Below are 13,871 nucleotides of genomic sequence, written 5' to 3' on the forward strand. Positions count from 1 at the left end.
TTCAGTGGATAATGTAAGAACTTGTAAAAGAAGGTTCTTGCTGATTCTTTACTAATGCTGCATCTCTGTACATAACCAGTAGTAGAGCCCAAAAAGCAATGCATGACTGTGAGTGAGAGCCACACACTCCAAGATCCCAAGCACAGTACAAAATTCTTCCAAGATTCTCTCATTTCCTTTTAGAATTTGGGTTTCTATTTAGCATATACAGAAGTCATCTCAAAATACAAGGTAATTCATTAAGTTGTTTGACAGTAGTGTTACTTAGATTGTATTCCCAAACTCTTGATTCTAACCATGACAAATGTGATTGTTTAGATTGATGCCTTAGAGACCATTTTGCAGTCTGTCTTTGAAGCCAAACCTGATCCAGAATCTGCTGAAGAAGCCAAGAAATTAGAGCAGAAGTCGCAATGTGCAGAGTCAGAAGAAACAGAGCAGTCTAAAGTACCTGAGTACTACAGCCGATTCAAGGTAAGACATTTTAATTTCTCTAAATATTCTAAGCTGTGGTAGATCTCTGTGAGGCATACTAGAAAATACAGATGCTGACTTACTATGGCTGGTAGACTGACACCCTTTCAGTGCATCAGGATTCTGTTTGGCATTTTTGAAAGTAATGTCACCTTGCATTTTCACTTCTCCAAACAGGAAGCAGCAGCATACAAAGACATAAATGCTCAAGGCTACTTGTCTTTTGTCTGTCTGCTGGAATTTTATCTTCACTTTTCATACATGAAAATGATAACTTCATTCCTGTGTGCAAAAGTGTTATATCTTTAGAGACTTGTTATCTGACCTTGTGTGGGCTTGTGCTCATTAAAATAAATTATAATGGGTGTGAGACTACCCTGAATTTATTGTCCATTTGTGTGCATTATAATTATGTAGGAATGTTGTATCTTGTACTTTCAGACTGGAAAATTAAATCAAGTTCATATCACCTTCCTTTTATCTTTAGATTGTTATCATCATTCTGATGATAACATTAAGAAACACAGAAGGCTGTTCATTAGGGCACATCTACATAATAAGTGCATTTAATTTGATCATCTGATTTTATTTGATCATCTCAAAGTTAGCTAAATGAGCTAATTTTACTTTATCAACTCTGTTTTGTGCTGTGGCAAAAATCAAGTACTTAAGGTTGAACCTTACCTGGCTTACAGTTTCATGAGCAGTGCTCTTTCCATAACCCATCAGTTTCCTTAATTTCTGCTGGATGGCTCTGACCTTGGACAGCTGTGCTGGATACAGACTGTTTAAAGAAATTTCAAAAGTTAAGACTAGTATATTACGGTTTCAGCTCACACATACACTTTGTCTTGCTTTAATTTTGACTTACATAACTTCGCCACTAACATTTAGATACTAAACTTGTGTTATGGCAGTTAAAAGTTCTTAATTTAAGTGTTTGGGAATCAGTGGGTGCTCAACATATGGTAATTAATGCCTTGATGAATTTCAGTGAATTAGGTAAACACAAGTGTCCTTTGAAGGAGGGAGTGAGAAGATTTTTGTATCTCTTTTTGTCTGTTCATTGTCTAGCCTTGAAGAAAATAATGCAGAATGCCCAAAATGAGGTCTGAGTATCAAACTGGGGACTAGTGCCAAGAACCTAGTTTTCTTCTCAGCTCAACCTTTTCATAGATTCCATAATTAATCCTAATTCAGGCATTCCCTGGTATGGCAGTGAGTGACCTTTGGCCAAAAAACTAGTCCCAGTGTTTAAAATTTGAACAGGAAAATCTGAATATTAGAAAGACAAAGCTACCATGTGACATCTATGCATCAGTAATAAGCCAAAATCTCTGGTTGTGTGTTGCAGTCATGCAACAGTTGTGTGAATGAGAAAAGGAGCTTGCGAGTGAGAATGCCATTTCAGCTAAGCCTGAAGGAGTTCCTAGATTCTTCTCTCAAATCCATTAGGCCAGCCATAATGGCTCTTCTCATTTGTGGCCTGGGACACTTCCAGGTGTACTAGTTCACAGTGCACTAGAAATCCTTCAGGGTGAGGGAAGGTGGCAACTCTGAGTCAACCTGGCGATGTGTTCATTCCCCAGCTCCTGCCCCAGCACAGATCATCTGCCCCTTCTGTGTAACCACAGCAGAGGGTTTGCACTTCTGGCGCTGAAAAAAATTCAGTTGCACTTTGTCCAGCCCTGCATTAATTAGCCAAGATGTCCCAGTCTTTCTCCTTGAGCTCAAATCCAATTACTTCTGCCTCCTGCATTTCCAATTCTGCTTCACAAATCATATGCCTCAGAATGCAGGCAAAAGCATATGGGTTTGCTCCAGACATACACATGCTCCTCCGTGGTACGCCATGGAATGGCCTCTGTGTCTCATAACAACCTTCAGAACAGCCATTTGTAAAGTACCTGAAAAAGTCATGGAAGTCCAACAGATATGGATACTTGGCTTTGCTTCCACTAAAAAAAAAGAGGACCTGAGGGCATTTGTCTCTTTCCTAAAAGCTGTTAGAGCTGTAATCTAGACTCTGACACTCATTTGTGTTGTAATTACCTATTTTCAGATCCTGTGTGCTGAGGCTCACTGGTCACTATATAGTGTTCTTCAGGCAATTATTTCCATCTGTGTCAATGATCAGTAGCTGGCAAACATTTTATCACATAAATACTGGGAAAACCAAAAGCAATGCACCTTCTTCCCTAACTTACCTGCATGCAGAGCCATGGAGACTGCTTATAAAAGTCATGATTTAAGCATTTATGAATGTGCTCTTTTGGTACCTGTGGGACAGACAGCCTGCTTTCCTAAATCAGTATTATTAATTAAGAGAAGAGCAGGAAGTATTCCAGGATACCAGTGATTCCAGTGATGCCAGTAATGGCTTAGGAGACAAGACCTGCTAGTTTACAGTTTATTGCCTTTCTGTAGTTCAATTTCCTGTGTTTTAAGTTCAGCCCCTTTTCAGCTCATCCTTGGTAGAGCTTAATAGGAAGAGTGTGAATGATCTAAACTAGTTACACATCTAATCTATGAACATAGTTGTCAAGTTTCTTCCCCAAACGCAAGTTGTACAGTTTCTCCAGTTTTTTCACTGATGCCTTGTGTACCTACTGAGACTAAAACACCTAAATACTTTATTGAGTTTGGTTTTAGTTCATTAGCTTTGAAGACATTTGCTTTGTCTTCATTCTTTGTCATAAAATCAAAAAAGAGACAGAACCAAATATGCAAGACACTCAGACCTGCCTCTGTAGCATTTTAAAGAGTCTTTGATCTGCTGTCTGTCCAGCTCAGACCTCTGAGGTAAAACAAAGCAAAGCCTGCAGTTGTTCTGGCTGAGGGAGAGAGAAGTGGAGAGGCCTCAGAGGGGACATAATAGTTTCCTGCCTAAAAAACAAGGCAGAGCCTCCAGGTAGGATCTGAGGGAATATGCACTTCCAGATTATTTCCAGCCTGAGCTTGGGTAAGAGGAACACTGTGGATCAGCTGCATACTGCATAAACTTCTAGTGATAACTGGAAGTCTGGATATCTGCATGGCTCTAAAACTGCCATTTTGTTTGGAGGAGAATGATCCACACATCTTCTTTCCATTGTACTGCAATGCAAAACAGTTTCATTAAAATGAAGAAAATACGGATGCACCTTTCATTAGAACACATACTTACTTTAAACATTTTTGCAAGTGCTGGGCTGGGTAAAATGTTTTATTTAAAAAAAGAGTTGGAAAAATGTGTTTTCACCTAATGAGTGAACAAGGGATAAAGAATTTTCCAGTGCTGTATCATCTTTTCAATGGTTGTTTATCTGCACATTCAAGGCAATTAATCAGAATATGAAAGAGCCATCAGGCTAAAGATCACAGAAAGCCAGAAATAGTATCACTAGATGATTCATTGTCCTAAGTGTATTAACATTTTAGGCTGCAGGAAATCTATATAAGTAAAGCTTAAGAAAGAAAATTGGAGTTCCTTTCTAAGGCTTTGCTCTATTTCAGTGTAGAATATCCCTAAAAATGTATCACTTGCTTTAACAGTGTTGTATAATCTGTGTTAGTCACACCTAAGACACAGTAAGTTTGGAAGAAAAATTATAGGAGTTACTTAGTGTGCAGTTAGAAAGAGAACATTTGAAGTGACATGGACCTGTTGGGAGGGATGTTGATGCAGGCGGTGTGGATGAAATCATGCAGTTGGTTTTGAGGCAAGAGAAAATCAAGGTGTCTAAATAATATTTATTATGGTTGACTGGTTAGCTGATCTTTGTTAATACCAGATAACTGAACTTGGAAAAATAAGAGAATTTGAATAGTTAATGAAAATGAAATTTCATTGATTCAGTTTTGTTGCAATAAAGACAAATACTCTAGAGGTTAGCATTTCAAGAAATGGTAGCAACTACTACATTGTAGTGGAATGTGTAATAGTAACCTGGCCTGTATAGCAGCAGCAGCACTACTACTACTACTACTACTACTACTACTAATAATAATAATTCAGTTGGTTGTAGAGAAGTATTTTGTGTCTGATTGTTTTGTGATTTACTGGCTTTCTCCTTGACACTCCTATCAAATCTCCTTTTCTGACAGGAGCTGAACTCCAAACTGCATTCACTTGGCAAAGTTGAATCTGAAAGCCTGTTAACCCTGACAACCCAACTTGTCAAGGAGAAACTGCCACAGTGTGAAGTGGAAGACATTGCAAAATATGAGCAGAACCTCAAGAAGTGGGAAGAACTACAAATACTTCTCATTGAGAGAGAGAGAGCGATGAGAGAACAGGCTAAGCAGGACATGGAAGCTAGGAAGCTAGCTAAAGCATCTGCTTAGTACTGGAACATGGAATGCAGTGGTATGCACTCCTCTGTCAGTGAACTGAAGTGCTTCCCATTATTAATATTTCATTTCAATCATGCTGTAGGTGTGACTGCTGTATGCAAATAAAGCATCTCATTTTCTCTGTTTTCTGAAGTAAAGCACGTGTGGTTTAGAAATCTTCATCCTGTATAAGCTGTGTTTTCTTTCTACCATCAGCCAGGGGGAGATGGGATAGAGACAACACAAAGAAACAAAGGCATAAGGAGTAGCTTGCCTATGATGAAAGGTCTAGAGGGTGGAAAGAAAAAAAGAAAAGGGAAGAATTTCAAACACAAGTTGTTTCAGTAGGGGTTTCTCACAGGAAAGAATGCCTTTTCTACTCTGAACTGCAGACACTAAGAGGATTAACATATATTGATTGGGTTTTTATCTTTTTCCCAACCCATTTGGAAAATTGAAGCTTCTGTGTGTGGAGTAGGAAGGTAGGAAGCCTAACTTTAGGCTATTTTTAAAACTACAAAGAGTTTCAGCCTAGTGAGTTAGCAGTTGAACATGCATTCAGATGTGTCTTTACTGTAAGGATGTTAGAAATTTCTGCATTTACTGGTTCTATTTTGCTCAATATCTACTCACTAGTGAAACATGCAATCACCTCGGCACAACCAAGGAGCCTCATACTGCAGTGCACTTTCCTTTTATATTCTGGGCACTGTTTCATGAGGTTTTTGACCTAATTCCCTTCACGGTCCCATGCCCCATTCTTCAGATGAGTAAAACAATGTAGCTATTCACAAGAGCACAAGGAAATGGCAAGGGAGGAAAGGATCATAGTGCATTGATGGTGGTTGTGATGCATCAGCATCCATCCCTTCATACATTCCCACTGAATCTTGTTAGCTGCAGCTAGCAACTTTTTGAAGTGCATAGCAGGACAAGGTCCTTTAAAACAGGGAGACCTGAGCAACAGCCCTGCTCTAATTGCATTTTCTTAAGGCAACAGCAACACTGTTGTCTCACTGTGCTCTACCATAGGGTCTAAATAAATATTTTGAGTTTTAATGTGCATCTGTGTAGTTTTGCACTGATAAAACTCACACCACAAACCCACTCTAAATCCAGTGAGACCATGCTGCAGACCTGTGAACTTGGTTTAAGTATAGGAAAGCATACATTAAATACACCAGACACCATAGAATTTCCAGCAAACACAGTCAGAGCATGATTGCTCTTTCCAATCTAGGAAACCTGATACTAAGCTCCTTGACCCCATCTTGTCAGCAGCTCCCGTAGTTTAACCCATAGAGCAATAAGAGTGCTGTCTCCAACCAGGTAAGTGGATGATTTTTTGGTTTGTCTAGTAGTGGAGTTTCCTGGAAAACTTTTAAGAAAAGTCTCCTGAATTTTTTTTCCCTTGTTCTCGGTCTAAATACTTTCTGATTGCCAGGAGAAATTAGGGAACCGTAAGGAAGGATAGAGGCCAAAGAACACCCTTAAGAAAATTTCCTTAAAACTGGTAATATTAAAGAGGTCATAGTCACTTCTAATTGTGACATAAGAGAATGTAGTGTCCCTTCCCTGACCACTGTTTCAGTTGTTCAGTTTTAGAATATGGGCTGTAGCTCCAAAGGTTTTGTGATCACTCCTGCATCCAAATTTCTGTATGAGCTTCTCTTTACAGGTCAGATCTTGAGATCTTCATTACACTACAATTTAACACATTTCTGCTTGTTTATTGTTGGCCTCTTGGCAGCACAAGGAGCCTGTTTCTGTGAGCACCTCCACCCTCCCTCAGCCTGCTGGTAGATACACCAGGCTGCTAATGCTAATTGAGCTCCAGCAAGCTGCCAGCTGCTGTGTCCCTGCTGTTTCACAGGGTTGGCTTCACTTCCCCCACAACTACCCCTCCTTACCATTTATTTTGACTTAACTATTACAGCAATAGGAGAAAAAAGAAAACAAACTTGTGAGCTCTGAGTACCCTGCTAATGAATATTCTAGGTTGCTTCTTTGTTTTACTCCAGGCATGTGGGTTGGAATCTTCTGACCACAGTTTAAAGCATAAACTTCAACCAGGTAGATACAACCTTTGCCTTTTCCTTAGTCTCCTCCTGTATCCCCCTCTGCCCCTGGGAGAAGGAGATTTCTTTGCAAAATGCTTTGCAGGCAGCAAATCAGATTCATGGGGCCAGATGAAGGACATCAAACCCAAGACCTGCAGCAGAGGATCCAGATTATTTGTGACATAAACCAAAAGCCAAGCCCTCTCCTTTATCTGTCCCCTTGGTATCACCCTGAGTGAGATGCCACATTTGACACTTTGCCAGCTGGACCAACTGCACACTAGGGACCTTCTTTCCCTTAGGCCCCAGCTAAGTATTTCTCCAGTAGCTACTGTCCTGCTCCTCCCCACCATACGTTTCACCATGGTCTCAAAAGCAACCAGTTTCTAATGTTTTGTCTAGCCAAACCGTTTTCACACCTAGCAAATCCTTACATGTCCAGTACGTGTATGTGCACCCTCCTGAATTCTCCATCAATCGTCATTGCTGCTTTGTTTTTGATCTCACCTGTGATTCCCTTCAAGTTCCTCCTATGTATCATCACATTTATTTGTTCTCCTTCCCCAGGGAGGCTAGCTGTGTCTCTGCAGCTGCATCTCAGTTGTGCAAGCAGCTTGGGGTACCAAGTGCTTGGGCACCCTGAGGTTTGAGGACCATGGGTACAGCTGAATCTCAAGATGCTCAAAACATGTATTTGCAAATGAAGCTTAAGGGAGGGGAAAAAGGTACTCTCCTCTTTGGTGCTCTCTTCTACCTGCTAGCTTTGAGCAAGGTCAACAGTAAGACAAGTTGTGAGACAGGCTAATTCAGAGACCAGTGTTGTTCAGGCATATGCTTATCTTCCTATGCCCAGGAAGACACATACAGTACCTCTGTACCGAATGCAGCATCATGAAAAATCAACAGAATATCAACTAACTTGGCTTAACTAACCTGCTTTTCTCCTTCCCACCCGAGGAAATCTAAGACTTGATTATTTGCATAAACCATGTTGCACGCAGAACTTTTTTTTTACCTGCTTGCTGAATTAGTCTTAGAAAAGAAGTTTGAAGCAGCACCTAGGAGTGAAACTGGGCCTTAAGCAGTCAAAAGCCTTTCTGTCCAGATGCCTGCAGCCATGTGTGCTCGGCTGTGTTCACCATCGCCTGCTGTGATGCAGCTGTCCACATTTAAAAGGAGGAGGGGCAGGGAAGTCATACAGCTTCTTTTGTTCTGCTTCTGCTTAAATGTGAGCTCTGATGTTAAGGGAAGAGTGTGTATATATATGCATATAAAAAAGTAGCTTTGTGTTCTACAAACACAAAAAAACCTGGGTTCATCCAGCCCTGCTCCCTGGTACTTGATATTTGATGCAAGCTCACAACTCAGTCAATGAGTACTTTCTCAGTAGGATACTCTCAAGCTTTTTGAAGCATTTCTGGTTCTTACTGTCCTGTTTCAGACAGTCGTCTAGACATGTCTATACATATATAAGACTAGCTAAATACTTCCTGGAGGGGACAGACCAAAATCTTTTTTAGTAGTAATACTAGATCATATTTTTGAAGCACCTCTGCTAGGAATGTTCCTTCACATCCTGTTTTCGTTTGACTACAGCTGTGATTAGGATTAAAGCTGTAGTTTGTAGTTTCTCCCTTGTCAGTATATTTCTAAATCACAGTAGTGCATCTTTCTTCTTGCAAGTTTTTGAATAATTTCCCTACTCATTCTCCTGATGTTTTGATTGCTAAAGGCAGGAGGAAATCTCCCATTGCTATAAGCAGTAGTACATTGGCTTGCATAGTCACTGAGCTGTGACGAGCAGCCCAAATAGTACCTGACTGTGGTAGTGTGTGTGGTACAGCATTGCCAGACTTGTAGATGCCAAACAGTGTTAACAGCTCTCCCACATTTTCCTAAGTCTGGGAGAGATACCTTTCAACACTATTAGCCAAAAGAAAGAGAGGCCAATATAAACACAAATCCTGCTTGGTATGTTGGTAAAGAATTTGGCTGCTCTTAAGAGAAAAAAAGCAGCATCCCTATTCAAACCCATGGCAGACACCAAATATGCTGCTCCTGAGACAAGAAAATATGTAACTCTTCCTCCCTTGAGTGTTACTGGCAGAACAGTTCCAGCAAACCACTGAAACCACCATTATCCATTATTCACAAGAAGAAAATTACATATTTATACCCTTGCAGCTCAAATAAATGTTGCCAGAAGCCTTGCACAGATGGGCCTTATTTATGGTAACACCTGACCTTGCCAAGATAAGGTTACAGGATGCTTTCAGACCGGGTCAAATGTTGTATCCTACACACAGTGCTGGTGTCAAGCACCTGTTCCTTCCCTAAGTGGCTGTCCCAGCTGCTTGCCTACCCATCCCAGGGTTCTCTGGTCACCCTTAAACTACAGGACTAGGACAATGACCCTTGTCAGCTTTGGGTGAAGGTTTGCTAGTATGAGGGCATTTCTGACCTGGGCAGTCATCACTGTGCTGTTGAGACAGACAGAAGACAGCCTGGGACACAGGTGTCCTCTCTTCACTGCCTCTCAGGAAGCTGGAGTCAACAGCTACAAAAGGGAGTTGCACCACTGATTTAGATAGATGCAAGATGTGGTCTGCTAAACAGCACCCACTTTTGCTGAGGTTCCTGGGTCAGTTTATTTACAAACTACAGTTTGGCCCTGCAAAGTACGTTAGAATATTCAAGCACATCTGTAGAGAGTAAAATTTACCTTTCCAGAAATTTAATGATAGGAACTGTTGAGATGATGAAAAGGATTTTCAACTGTAGAAGAGAAGCTACTGCTGTACTGCTGACAACCTGAACTTGTAACAGTGACTCTCTCACAATAAAACCATGGAGAATGAAGTATAGGTCAAAAATTAGTGACAAATCATTAATTCAAAAGTAACTTTAGATGCTAAATTGGTAGGAAACTGTACCATGTACTCTGCATCAGTGTCCCCATAGAAATCAGAGTTGTCACTGAACTCAGCAAGCAATTGCATAGTACTGAGTTGTACTACTCTTGTTTAAGAGTATTTTCTGATGAACTCAAGTCCATTCTATCCATTCAGAATTAAAAATGTCCCAGGTGCAGAACTAACCTTAGAGTTAGAGGCCCAATAACCAGCACAGGACAAAATTCAGTTTTCAATATATCTTGCTATTGCAAATCATGACAATTCCTCCCTTAACTGATTTGGGCAAAGAAATTTTCAAGCCTGTTCTTATCCTTACACAGGGTAACTATAATTTCATCTTTGGAAAGTGTAAACTCTGAGTATACTGACTTGCACTCTTGAGGAGGGTTCATATTAAGTATTTAATTGGCTTAGTGGTTCAGTTTACCTTGAGCTGTTAGGGAAGTAACACAGGTGAGCAGAGGTAAAATAACATGAGGTTTGTAAAAGCCCAATCAAAATTATTTTCTGGACCATAACAGGTACAGAGGATGCAACTCTAATGCATATAGGCATTCTTATATATGTTTAGCTTTGTTTGTATTAGGGCATAATACAGGATATGTAATTCATCTTTTCTGTGTGATTCACAAGCACAGGCGATGGACCAGTCTGCAGTATGATGTGTAAATCATGGCATGCAATTGTTTTGGCAGTGAAGCTGGCATCAGATGCACAGTCAACCTCCATCTTGCCAGCAATTCATACTGGGTTTGGTAATGAAGGAATTGTTGAAGTGCAGAGAAGCAGGTGGTAATGATCCTTGAGGCCCAGCGAAAAATGGTTGTGCAGAATATAGTACCTGCTGAATTAGTTCTCTAGTTTTCTTCTGGATTTCATATCTGGTGGAAATGATGCTGAACATAGCAGTCAAAAAAACAGCAAATCTCCCACTATCATGAGGGCAGTCAGCATTATTCAGTTTCTGGTAGTGTTGGGCTGGATCTGAATCACAGAATCACAGAACTAACTAGGCTGGAAAAGATTTGAGAAATAGGCTTTGAGATTAGCAAGTCAAATGATGACCTAATACCGCTTTGTCCACTAGACAATGGCACTATGTGCCACATCCAGTCTTTTTTTTGAACACCTCCAGGGACAGTGACTCCACCACCTCCCTGGGAAGTCCAATGCCCAATCACCCTTTCTGTGAAGAAATGCCTTTTAATGTCCAATCTAAGCCTCCCCTGATGCAGTTTAGGATTGCCCTGTCACTGGATGCCTGGGAAAAGAGCCCAGCTCCCATCTGGCTATACCCTCCTTTCAGGGAGTTGTAGAGAGGGATCAGCTCACTCCTGAGCCTCCTCTTCTCCAGGCTAAACAACCTTAGCTCCCTCAGCTGCTCCTCACAGGACTTGAGCTCCAGACTCTTCACCAGCCTTACTGACCTTCTCTGGACATGCTCCAGCACCTCAATGTCCTTCCTAAATTGAAGGCCCCAGAACTGAGCACACAATTCAAGGTGTGGCCTCACCAGTGCTGAGTACAGGGGACAATCCCTGCCCTGCTCCTGCTGGTCACTCTGTTGCTGGCACAGCCCAGGATGCCATTGTCCCTCTTGGCCACCTGGGCACTGCTGGCTCATGCTCAGCTGCTGTCACCAGCACCCCCAGGCCCCTTTCTGCCTGGCCACTGTCCAGCCACTCTGTCCCTAACCTGGAAATTATTGTGTCCAAAGTGCAGGACCCAAATCTTGGTCTTGTTAGACCTCATATTGTTAGTTTCTGTCCACCAATCCAGCCTGTACAGGTCCTTCTGCAGTGCCCTCCTACCCTCCAATTGATTGACACTTGTTTCCAGCTTGGTGTAATCTGCAAATTTGATCATGGTAGACTAAATACCCTCATCAAGATCATCAATAAAAATACTAAACAGAACTTGGCCCCAACACTGATCCCTGTGGGACACCACTAGAGCACAACTGGATGCAGCACCATTCACCACCACTCTCTGGGCCCAGTCATCCAGCCAGTTCTTAGCAACGGGTGCTCCTGTCCAAGCCGTGGGCTGCCAGCTTTTCCTGGAGTGTGCAGTGTCAAAGAAGGCACACACAGCACAAAAGAGGATGCAGTGCAGACTAGTCACATCTGTGGAAGATGAATAGTGACTACAACAGCAGGCGTTGATCAAAAACTGCTTGCTGAATGAAGAACATGGGCAATGCTTATGGGCCCAGGGAAACTTTAGAAAGCCAAGTTTTGTTGCAATCTTGGGCACAAGCTGGATCTGTGGCATGTCACTGTAGCTGTTAATCAGAAATCCCTCAACACCTCTTTTTGGTCACATCCTGGGTGTCTTAGGCTGCAAATGCAAGATGTGGCCAGGAGTGTGTATTCTATTTCCATCTCTTAGAGCTGGGGCAGCTGTCTTCTGTTAAGTGGGCCACCTGTTAAAACCAGGTGTGGGGTTTTTCTTTATCTCTTCTACAACCAATCCTCCCTCTGGGAAATATCTTCTGTTAATGAGCCATTGAGTTCACTACATGACTGATAAAATTACATCATCCCATTGTGAGATGCTGTCGTGGTTTGACATGGAAAAAGAATTTTTCTGGAAGGAAAAGGTCAATTTGGATATTGACCAATTGAAGGTGGACACGCCTCTGAGAACACAGAGGGGTTAAAAGCAGAATTCCCAGGAGAACTCGCTCTCTTTGGTTCCGGTCAGCCGCAGTGCAGCCTCCCCTGCCTGGCCTGGCTGGGTGGGGAGGGGGAGGCCCATGGCCTGACTGAGGTAGGTCCAAGGGTGGAGGGACTGGAACCGGGCTGGCCCCTGCAAATGGAAGGGTGGAAGAAATCTAGGATGTCTCCATTCCCCGCCCCAGAGTCTCTTGGCAGCGGCTGCTTGTCAGCAGTTCACCTCGAAGAAGGAGAAGAGCAAGGGCAGGGGCCGCAAGGTGCCCAGCTGCTGTGGGAGCTGGAGAAATCCAGGCAGAGAGCCAGCAGGGAGTCGGGACTTTTAACCCTTCCTTGAGAAATTAAAGCCTTGTGAAATTTTTCCCGTCCTCGGTTTGAAAGAGAGGAAGAGAGAGAGAGCTTGGACCCTGGGATGTTAGAACGAGAAATTCTAGATAGAAGGGGGACAAGGAGTGGCTTTTGGTTTGACTTTTTCTTTGGTAGCCACCGACTGAAATCAATCTTCTCCAAGAGAGACTGTATTTTAGAAGGATGCCGGTGAGCCAAGAGACCTGCTTCAGCTAAGAAAAGACAGAAGTGGAGTGACCAGAGAAAAGTTAGGGGGTTTGTGGTGGTGCCCCCTGTCCTCAAAGAAGAAGAGAAGAAGATCTCTGTTCTTGGACCCTCGGCCCCAGGGGAAAATTGGGCGGACTGTGGTCCCAAAAAATGAAAAACTGAACTGTTGTTTTTCTCCCCTCTTGGCAGGGCATCCTTGAAAGGAATAATCCTAAAAGCAGTCTGTCCATCCATGCATTGGTGGTGAGAGCACTGTGCATGGAAAGGAGAAGGGTCACCATGGCAAACTTTTTCTCCGGGCGGTGCCATGTGTGACATGGAAGCACTGGATGTGGCAGCTGTGTTTCCTGGGGGGTCTGTGGCACAGGAGAGACTCCTGTTCTCCCTTGATGGACTGAGTATCGATTGTCTGGAGGGTGAAAACCTGATTGGGGTCCAGATTGTGTCTCACTGTGGTTTGTTGGAGTCGGGTGGTGGGAGGAGGAATGCTTTGCAAGGTTTTCATTTTGATCTTTGTGTGTGGTTTTTTTTTTCCTTTCTTTTTTTCTTTTATAGTAGTAGCTTAATAAAGTTTTTTTCCTTTTATTAAGCTTTGCTCTGTTCTCGATCGCATTTCACAGCATTCAATTGAGAGATTGCATTTTCATGGGGGCACTGGCATTGTGCCAGTGTCAAACCATGACAGATACTATGCCCAGAAGGAGGAGCCATTATTACCAGCACCCTGACCCACAGTGGGTCAGGTCATATTCTGATTATGTCAGTGCTGTTTTGCATTACTGCATAAAAAAAAAAAAAATCTAATAAAGAACTGTTATTCCTGCTCCATATCTTTGCCTGAGAACCCCTTAATTTCAAAATCATAGTAATTTGGAGGG

The 13,871-nt window shown here is 42.3% G+C and overlaps 1 protein-coding gene across 1 annotated transcript in view; it reads left to right on the top strand.

Moving 5' to 3' along the window:
- The window catches only part of MRPS27 (mitochondrial ribosomal protein S27), a 38,348-nt gene extending 33,378 nt beyond the window's left edge, over nucleotides 1–4,970 (top strand). The window contains exons 10-11 of the mRNA XM_021531758.2: nucleotides 319–474; nucleotides 4,561–4,970. Coding sequence (XP_021387433.2) covers nucleotides 319–474; nucleotides 4,561–4,800 — 396 coding nt within the window. The 3' untranslated portion in view covers nucleotides 4,801–4,970. The remainder of the gene's footprint in view (nucleotides 1–318; nucleotides 475–4,560) is intronic.
- The last annotated feature ends 8,901 nt before the right edge of the window (nucleotides 4,971–13,871 follow it).

The sequence above is a fragment of the Lonchura striata genome, chromosome Z, assembly GCF_046129695.1.
Source record: "Lonchura striata isolate bLonStr1 chromosome Z, bLonStr1.mat, whole genome shotgun sequence".
Classification (NCBI taxonomy): domain Eukaryota; kingdom Metazoa; phylum Chordata; class Aves; order Passeriformes; family Estrildidae; genus Lonchura; species Lonchura striata.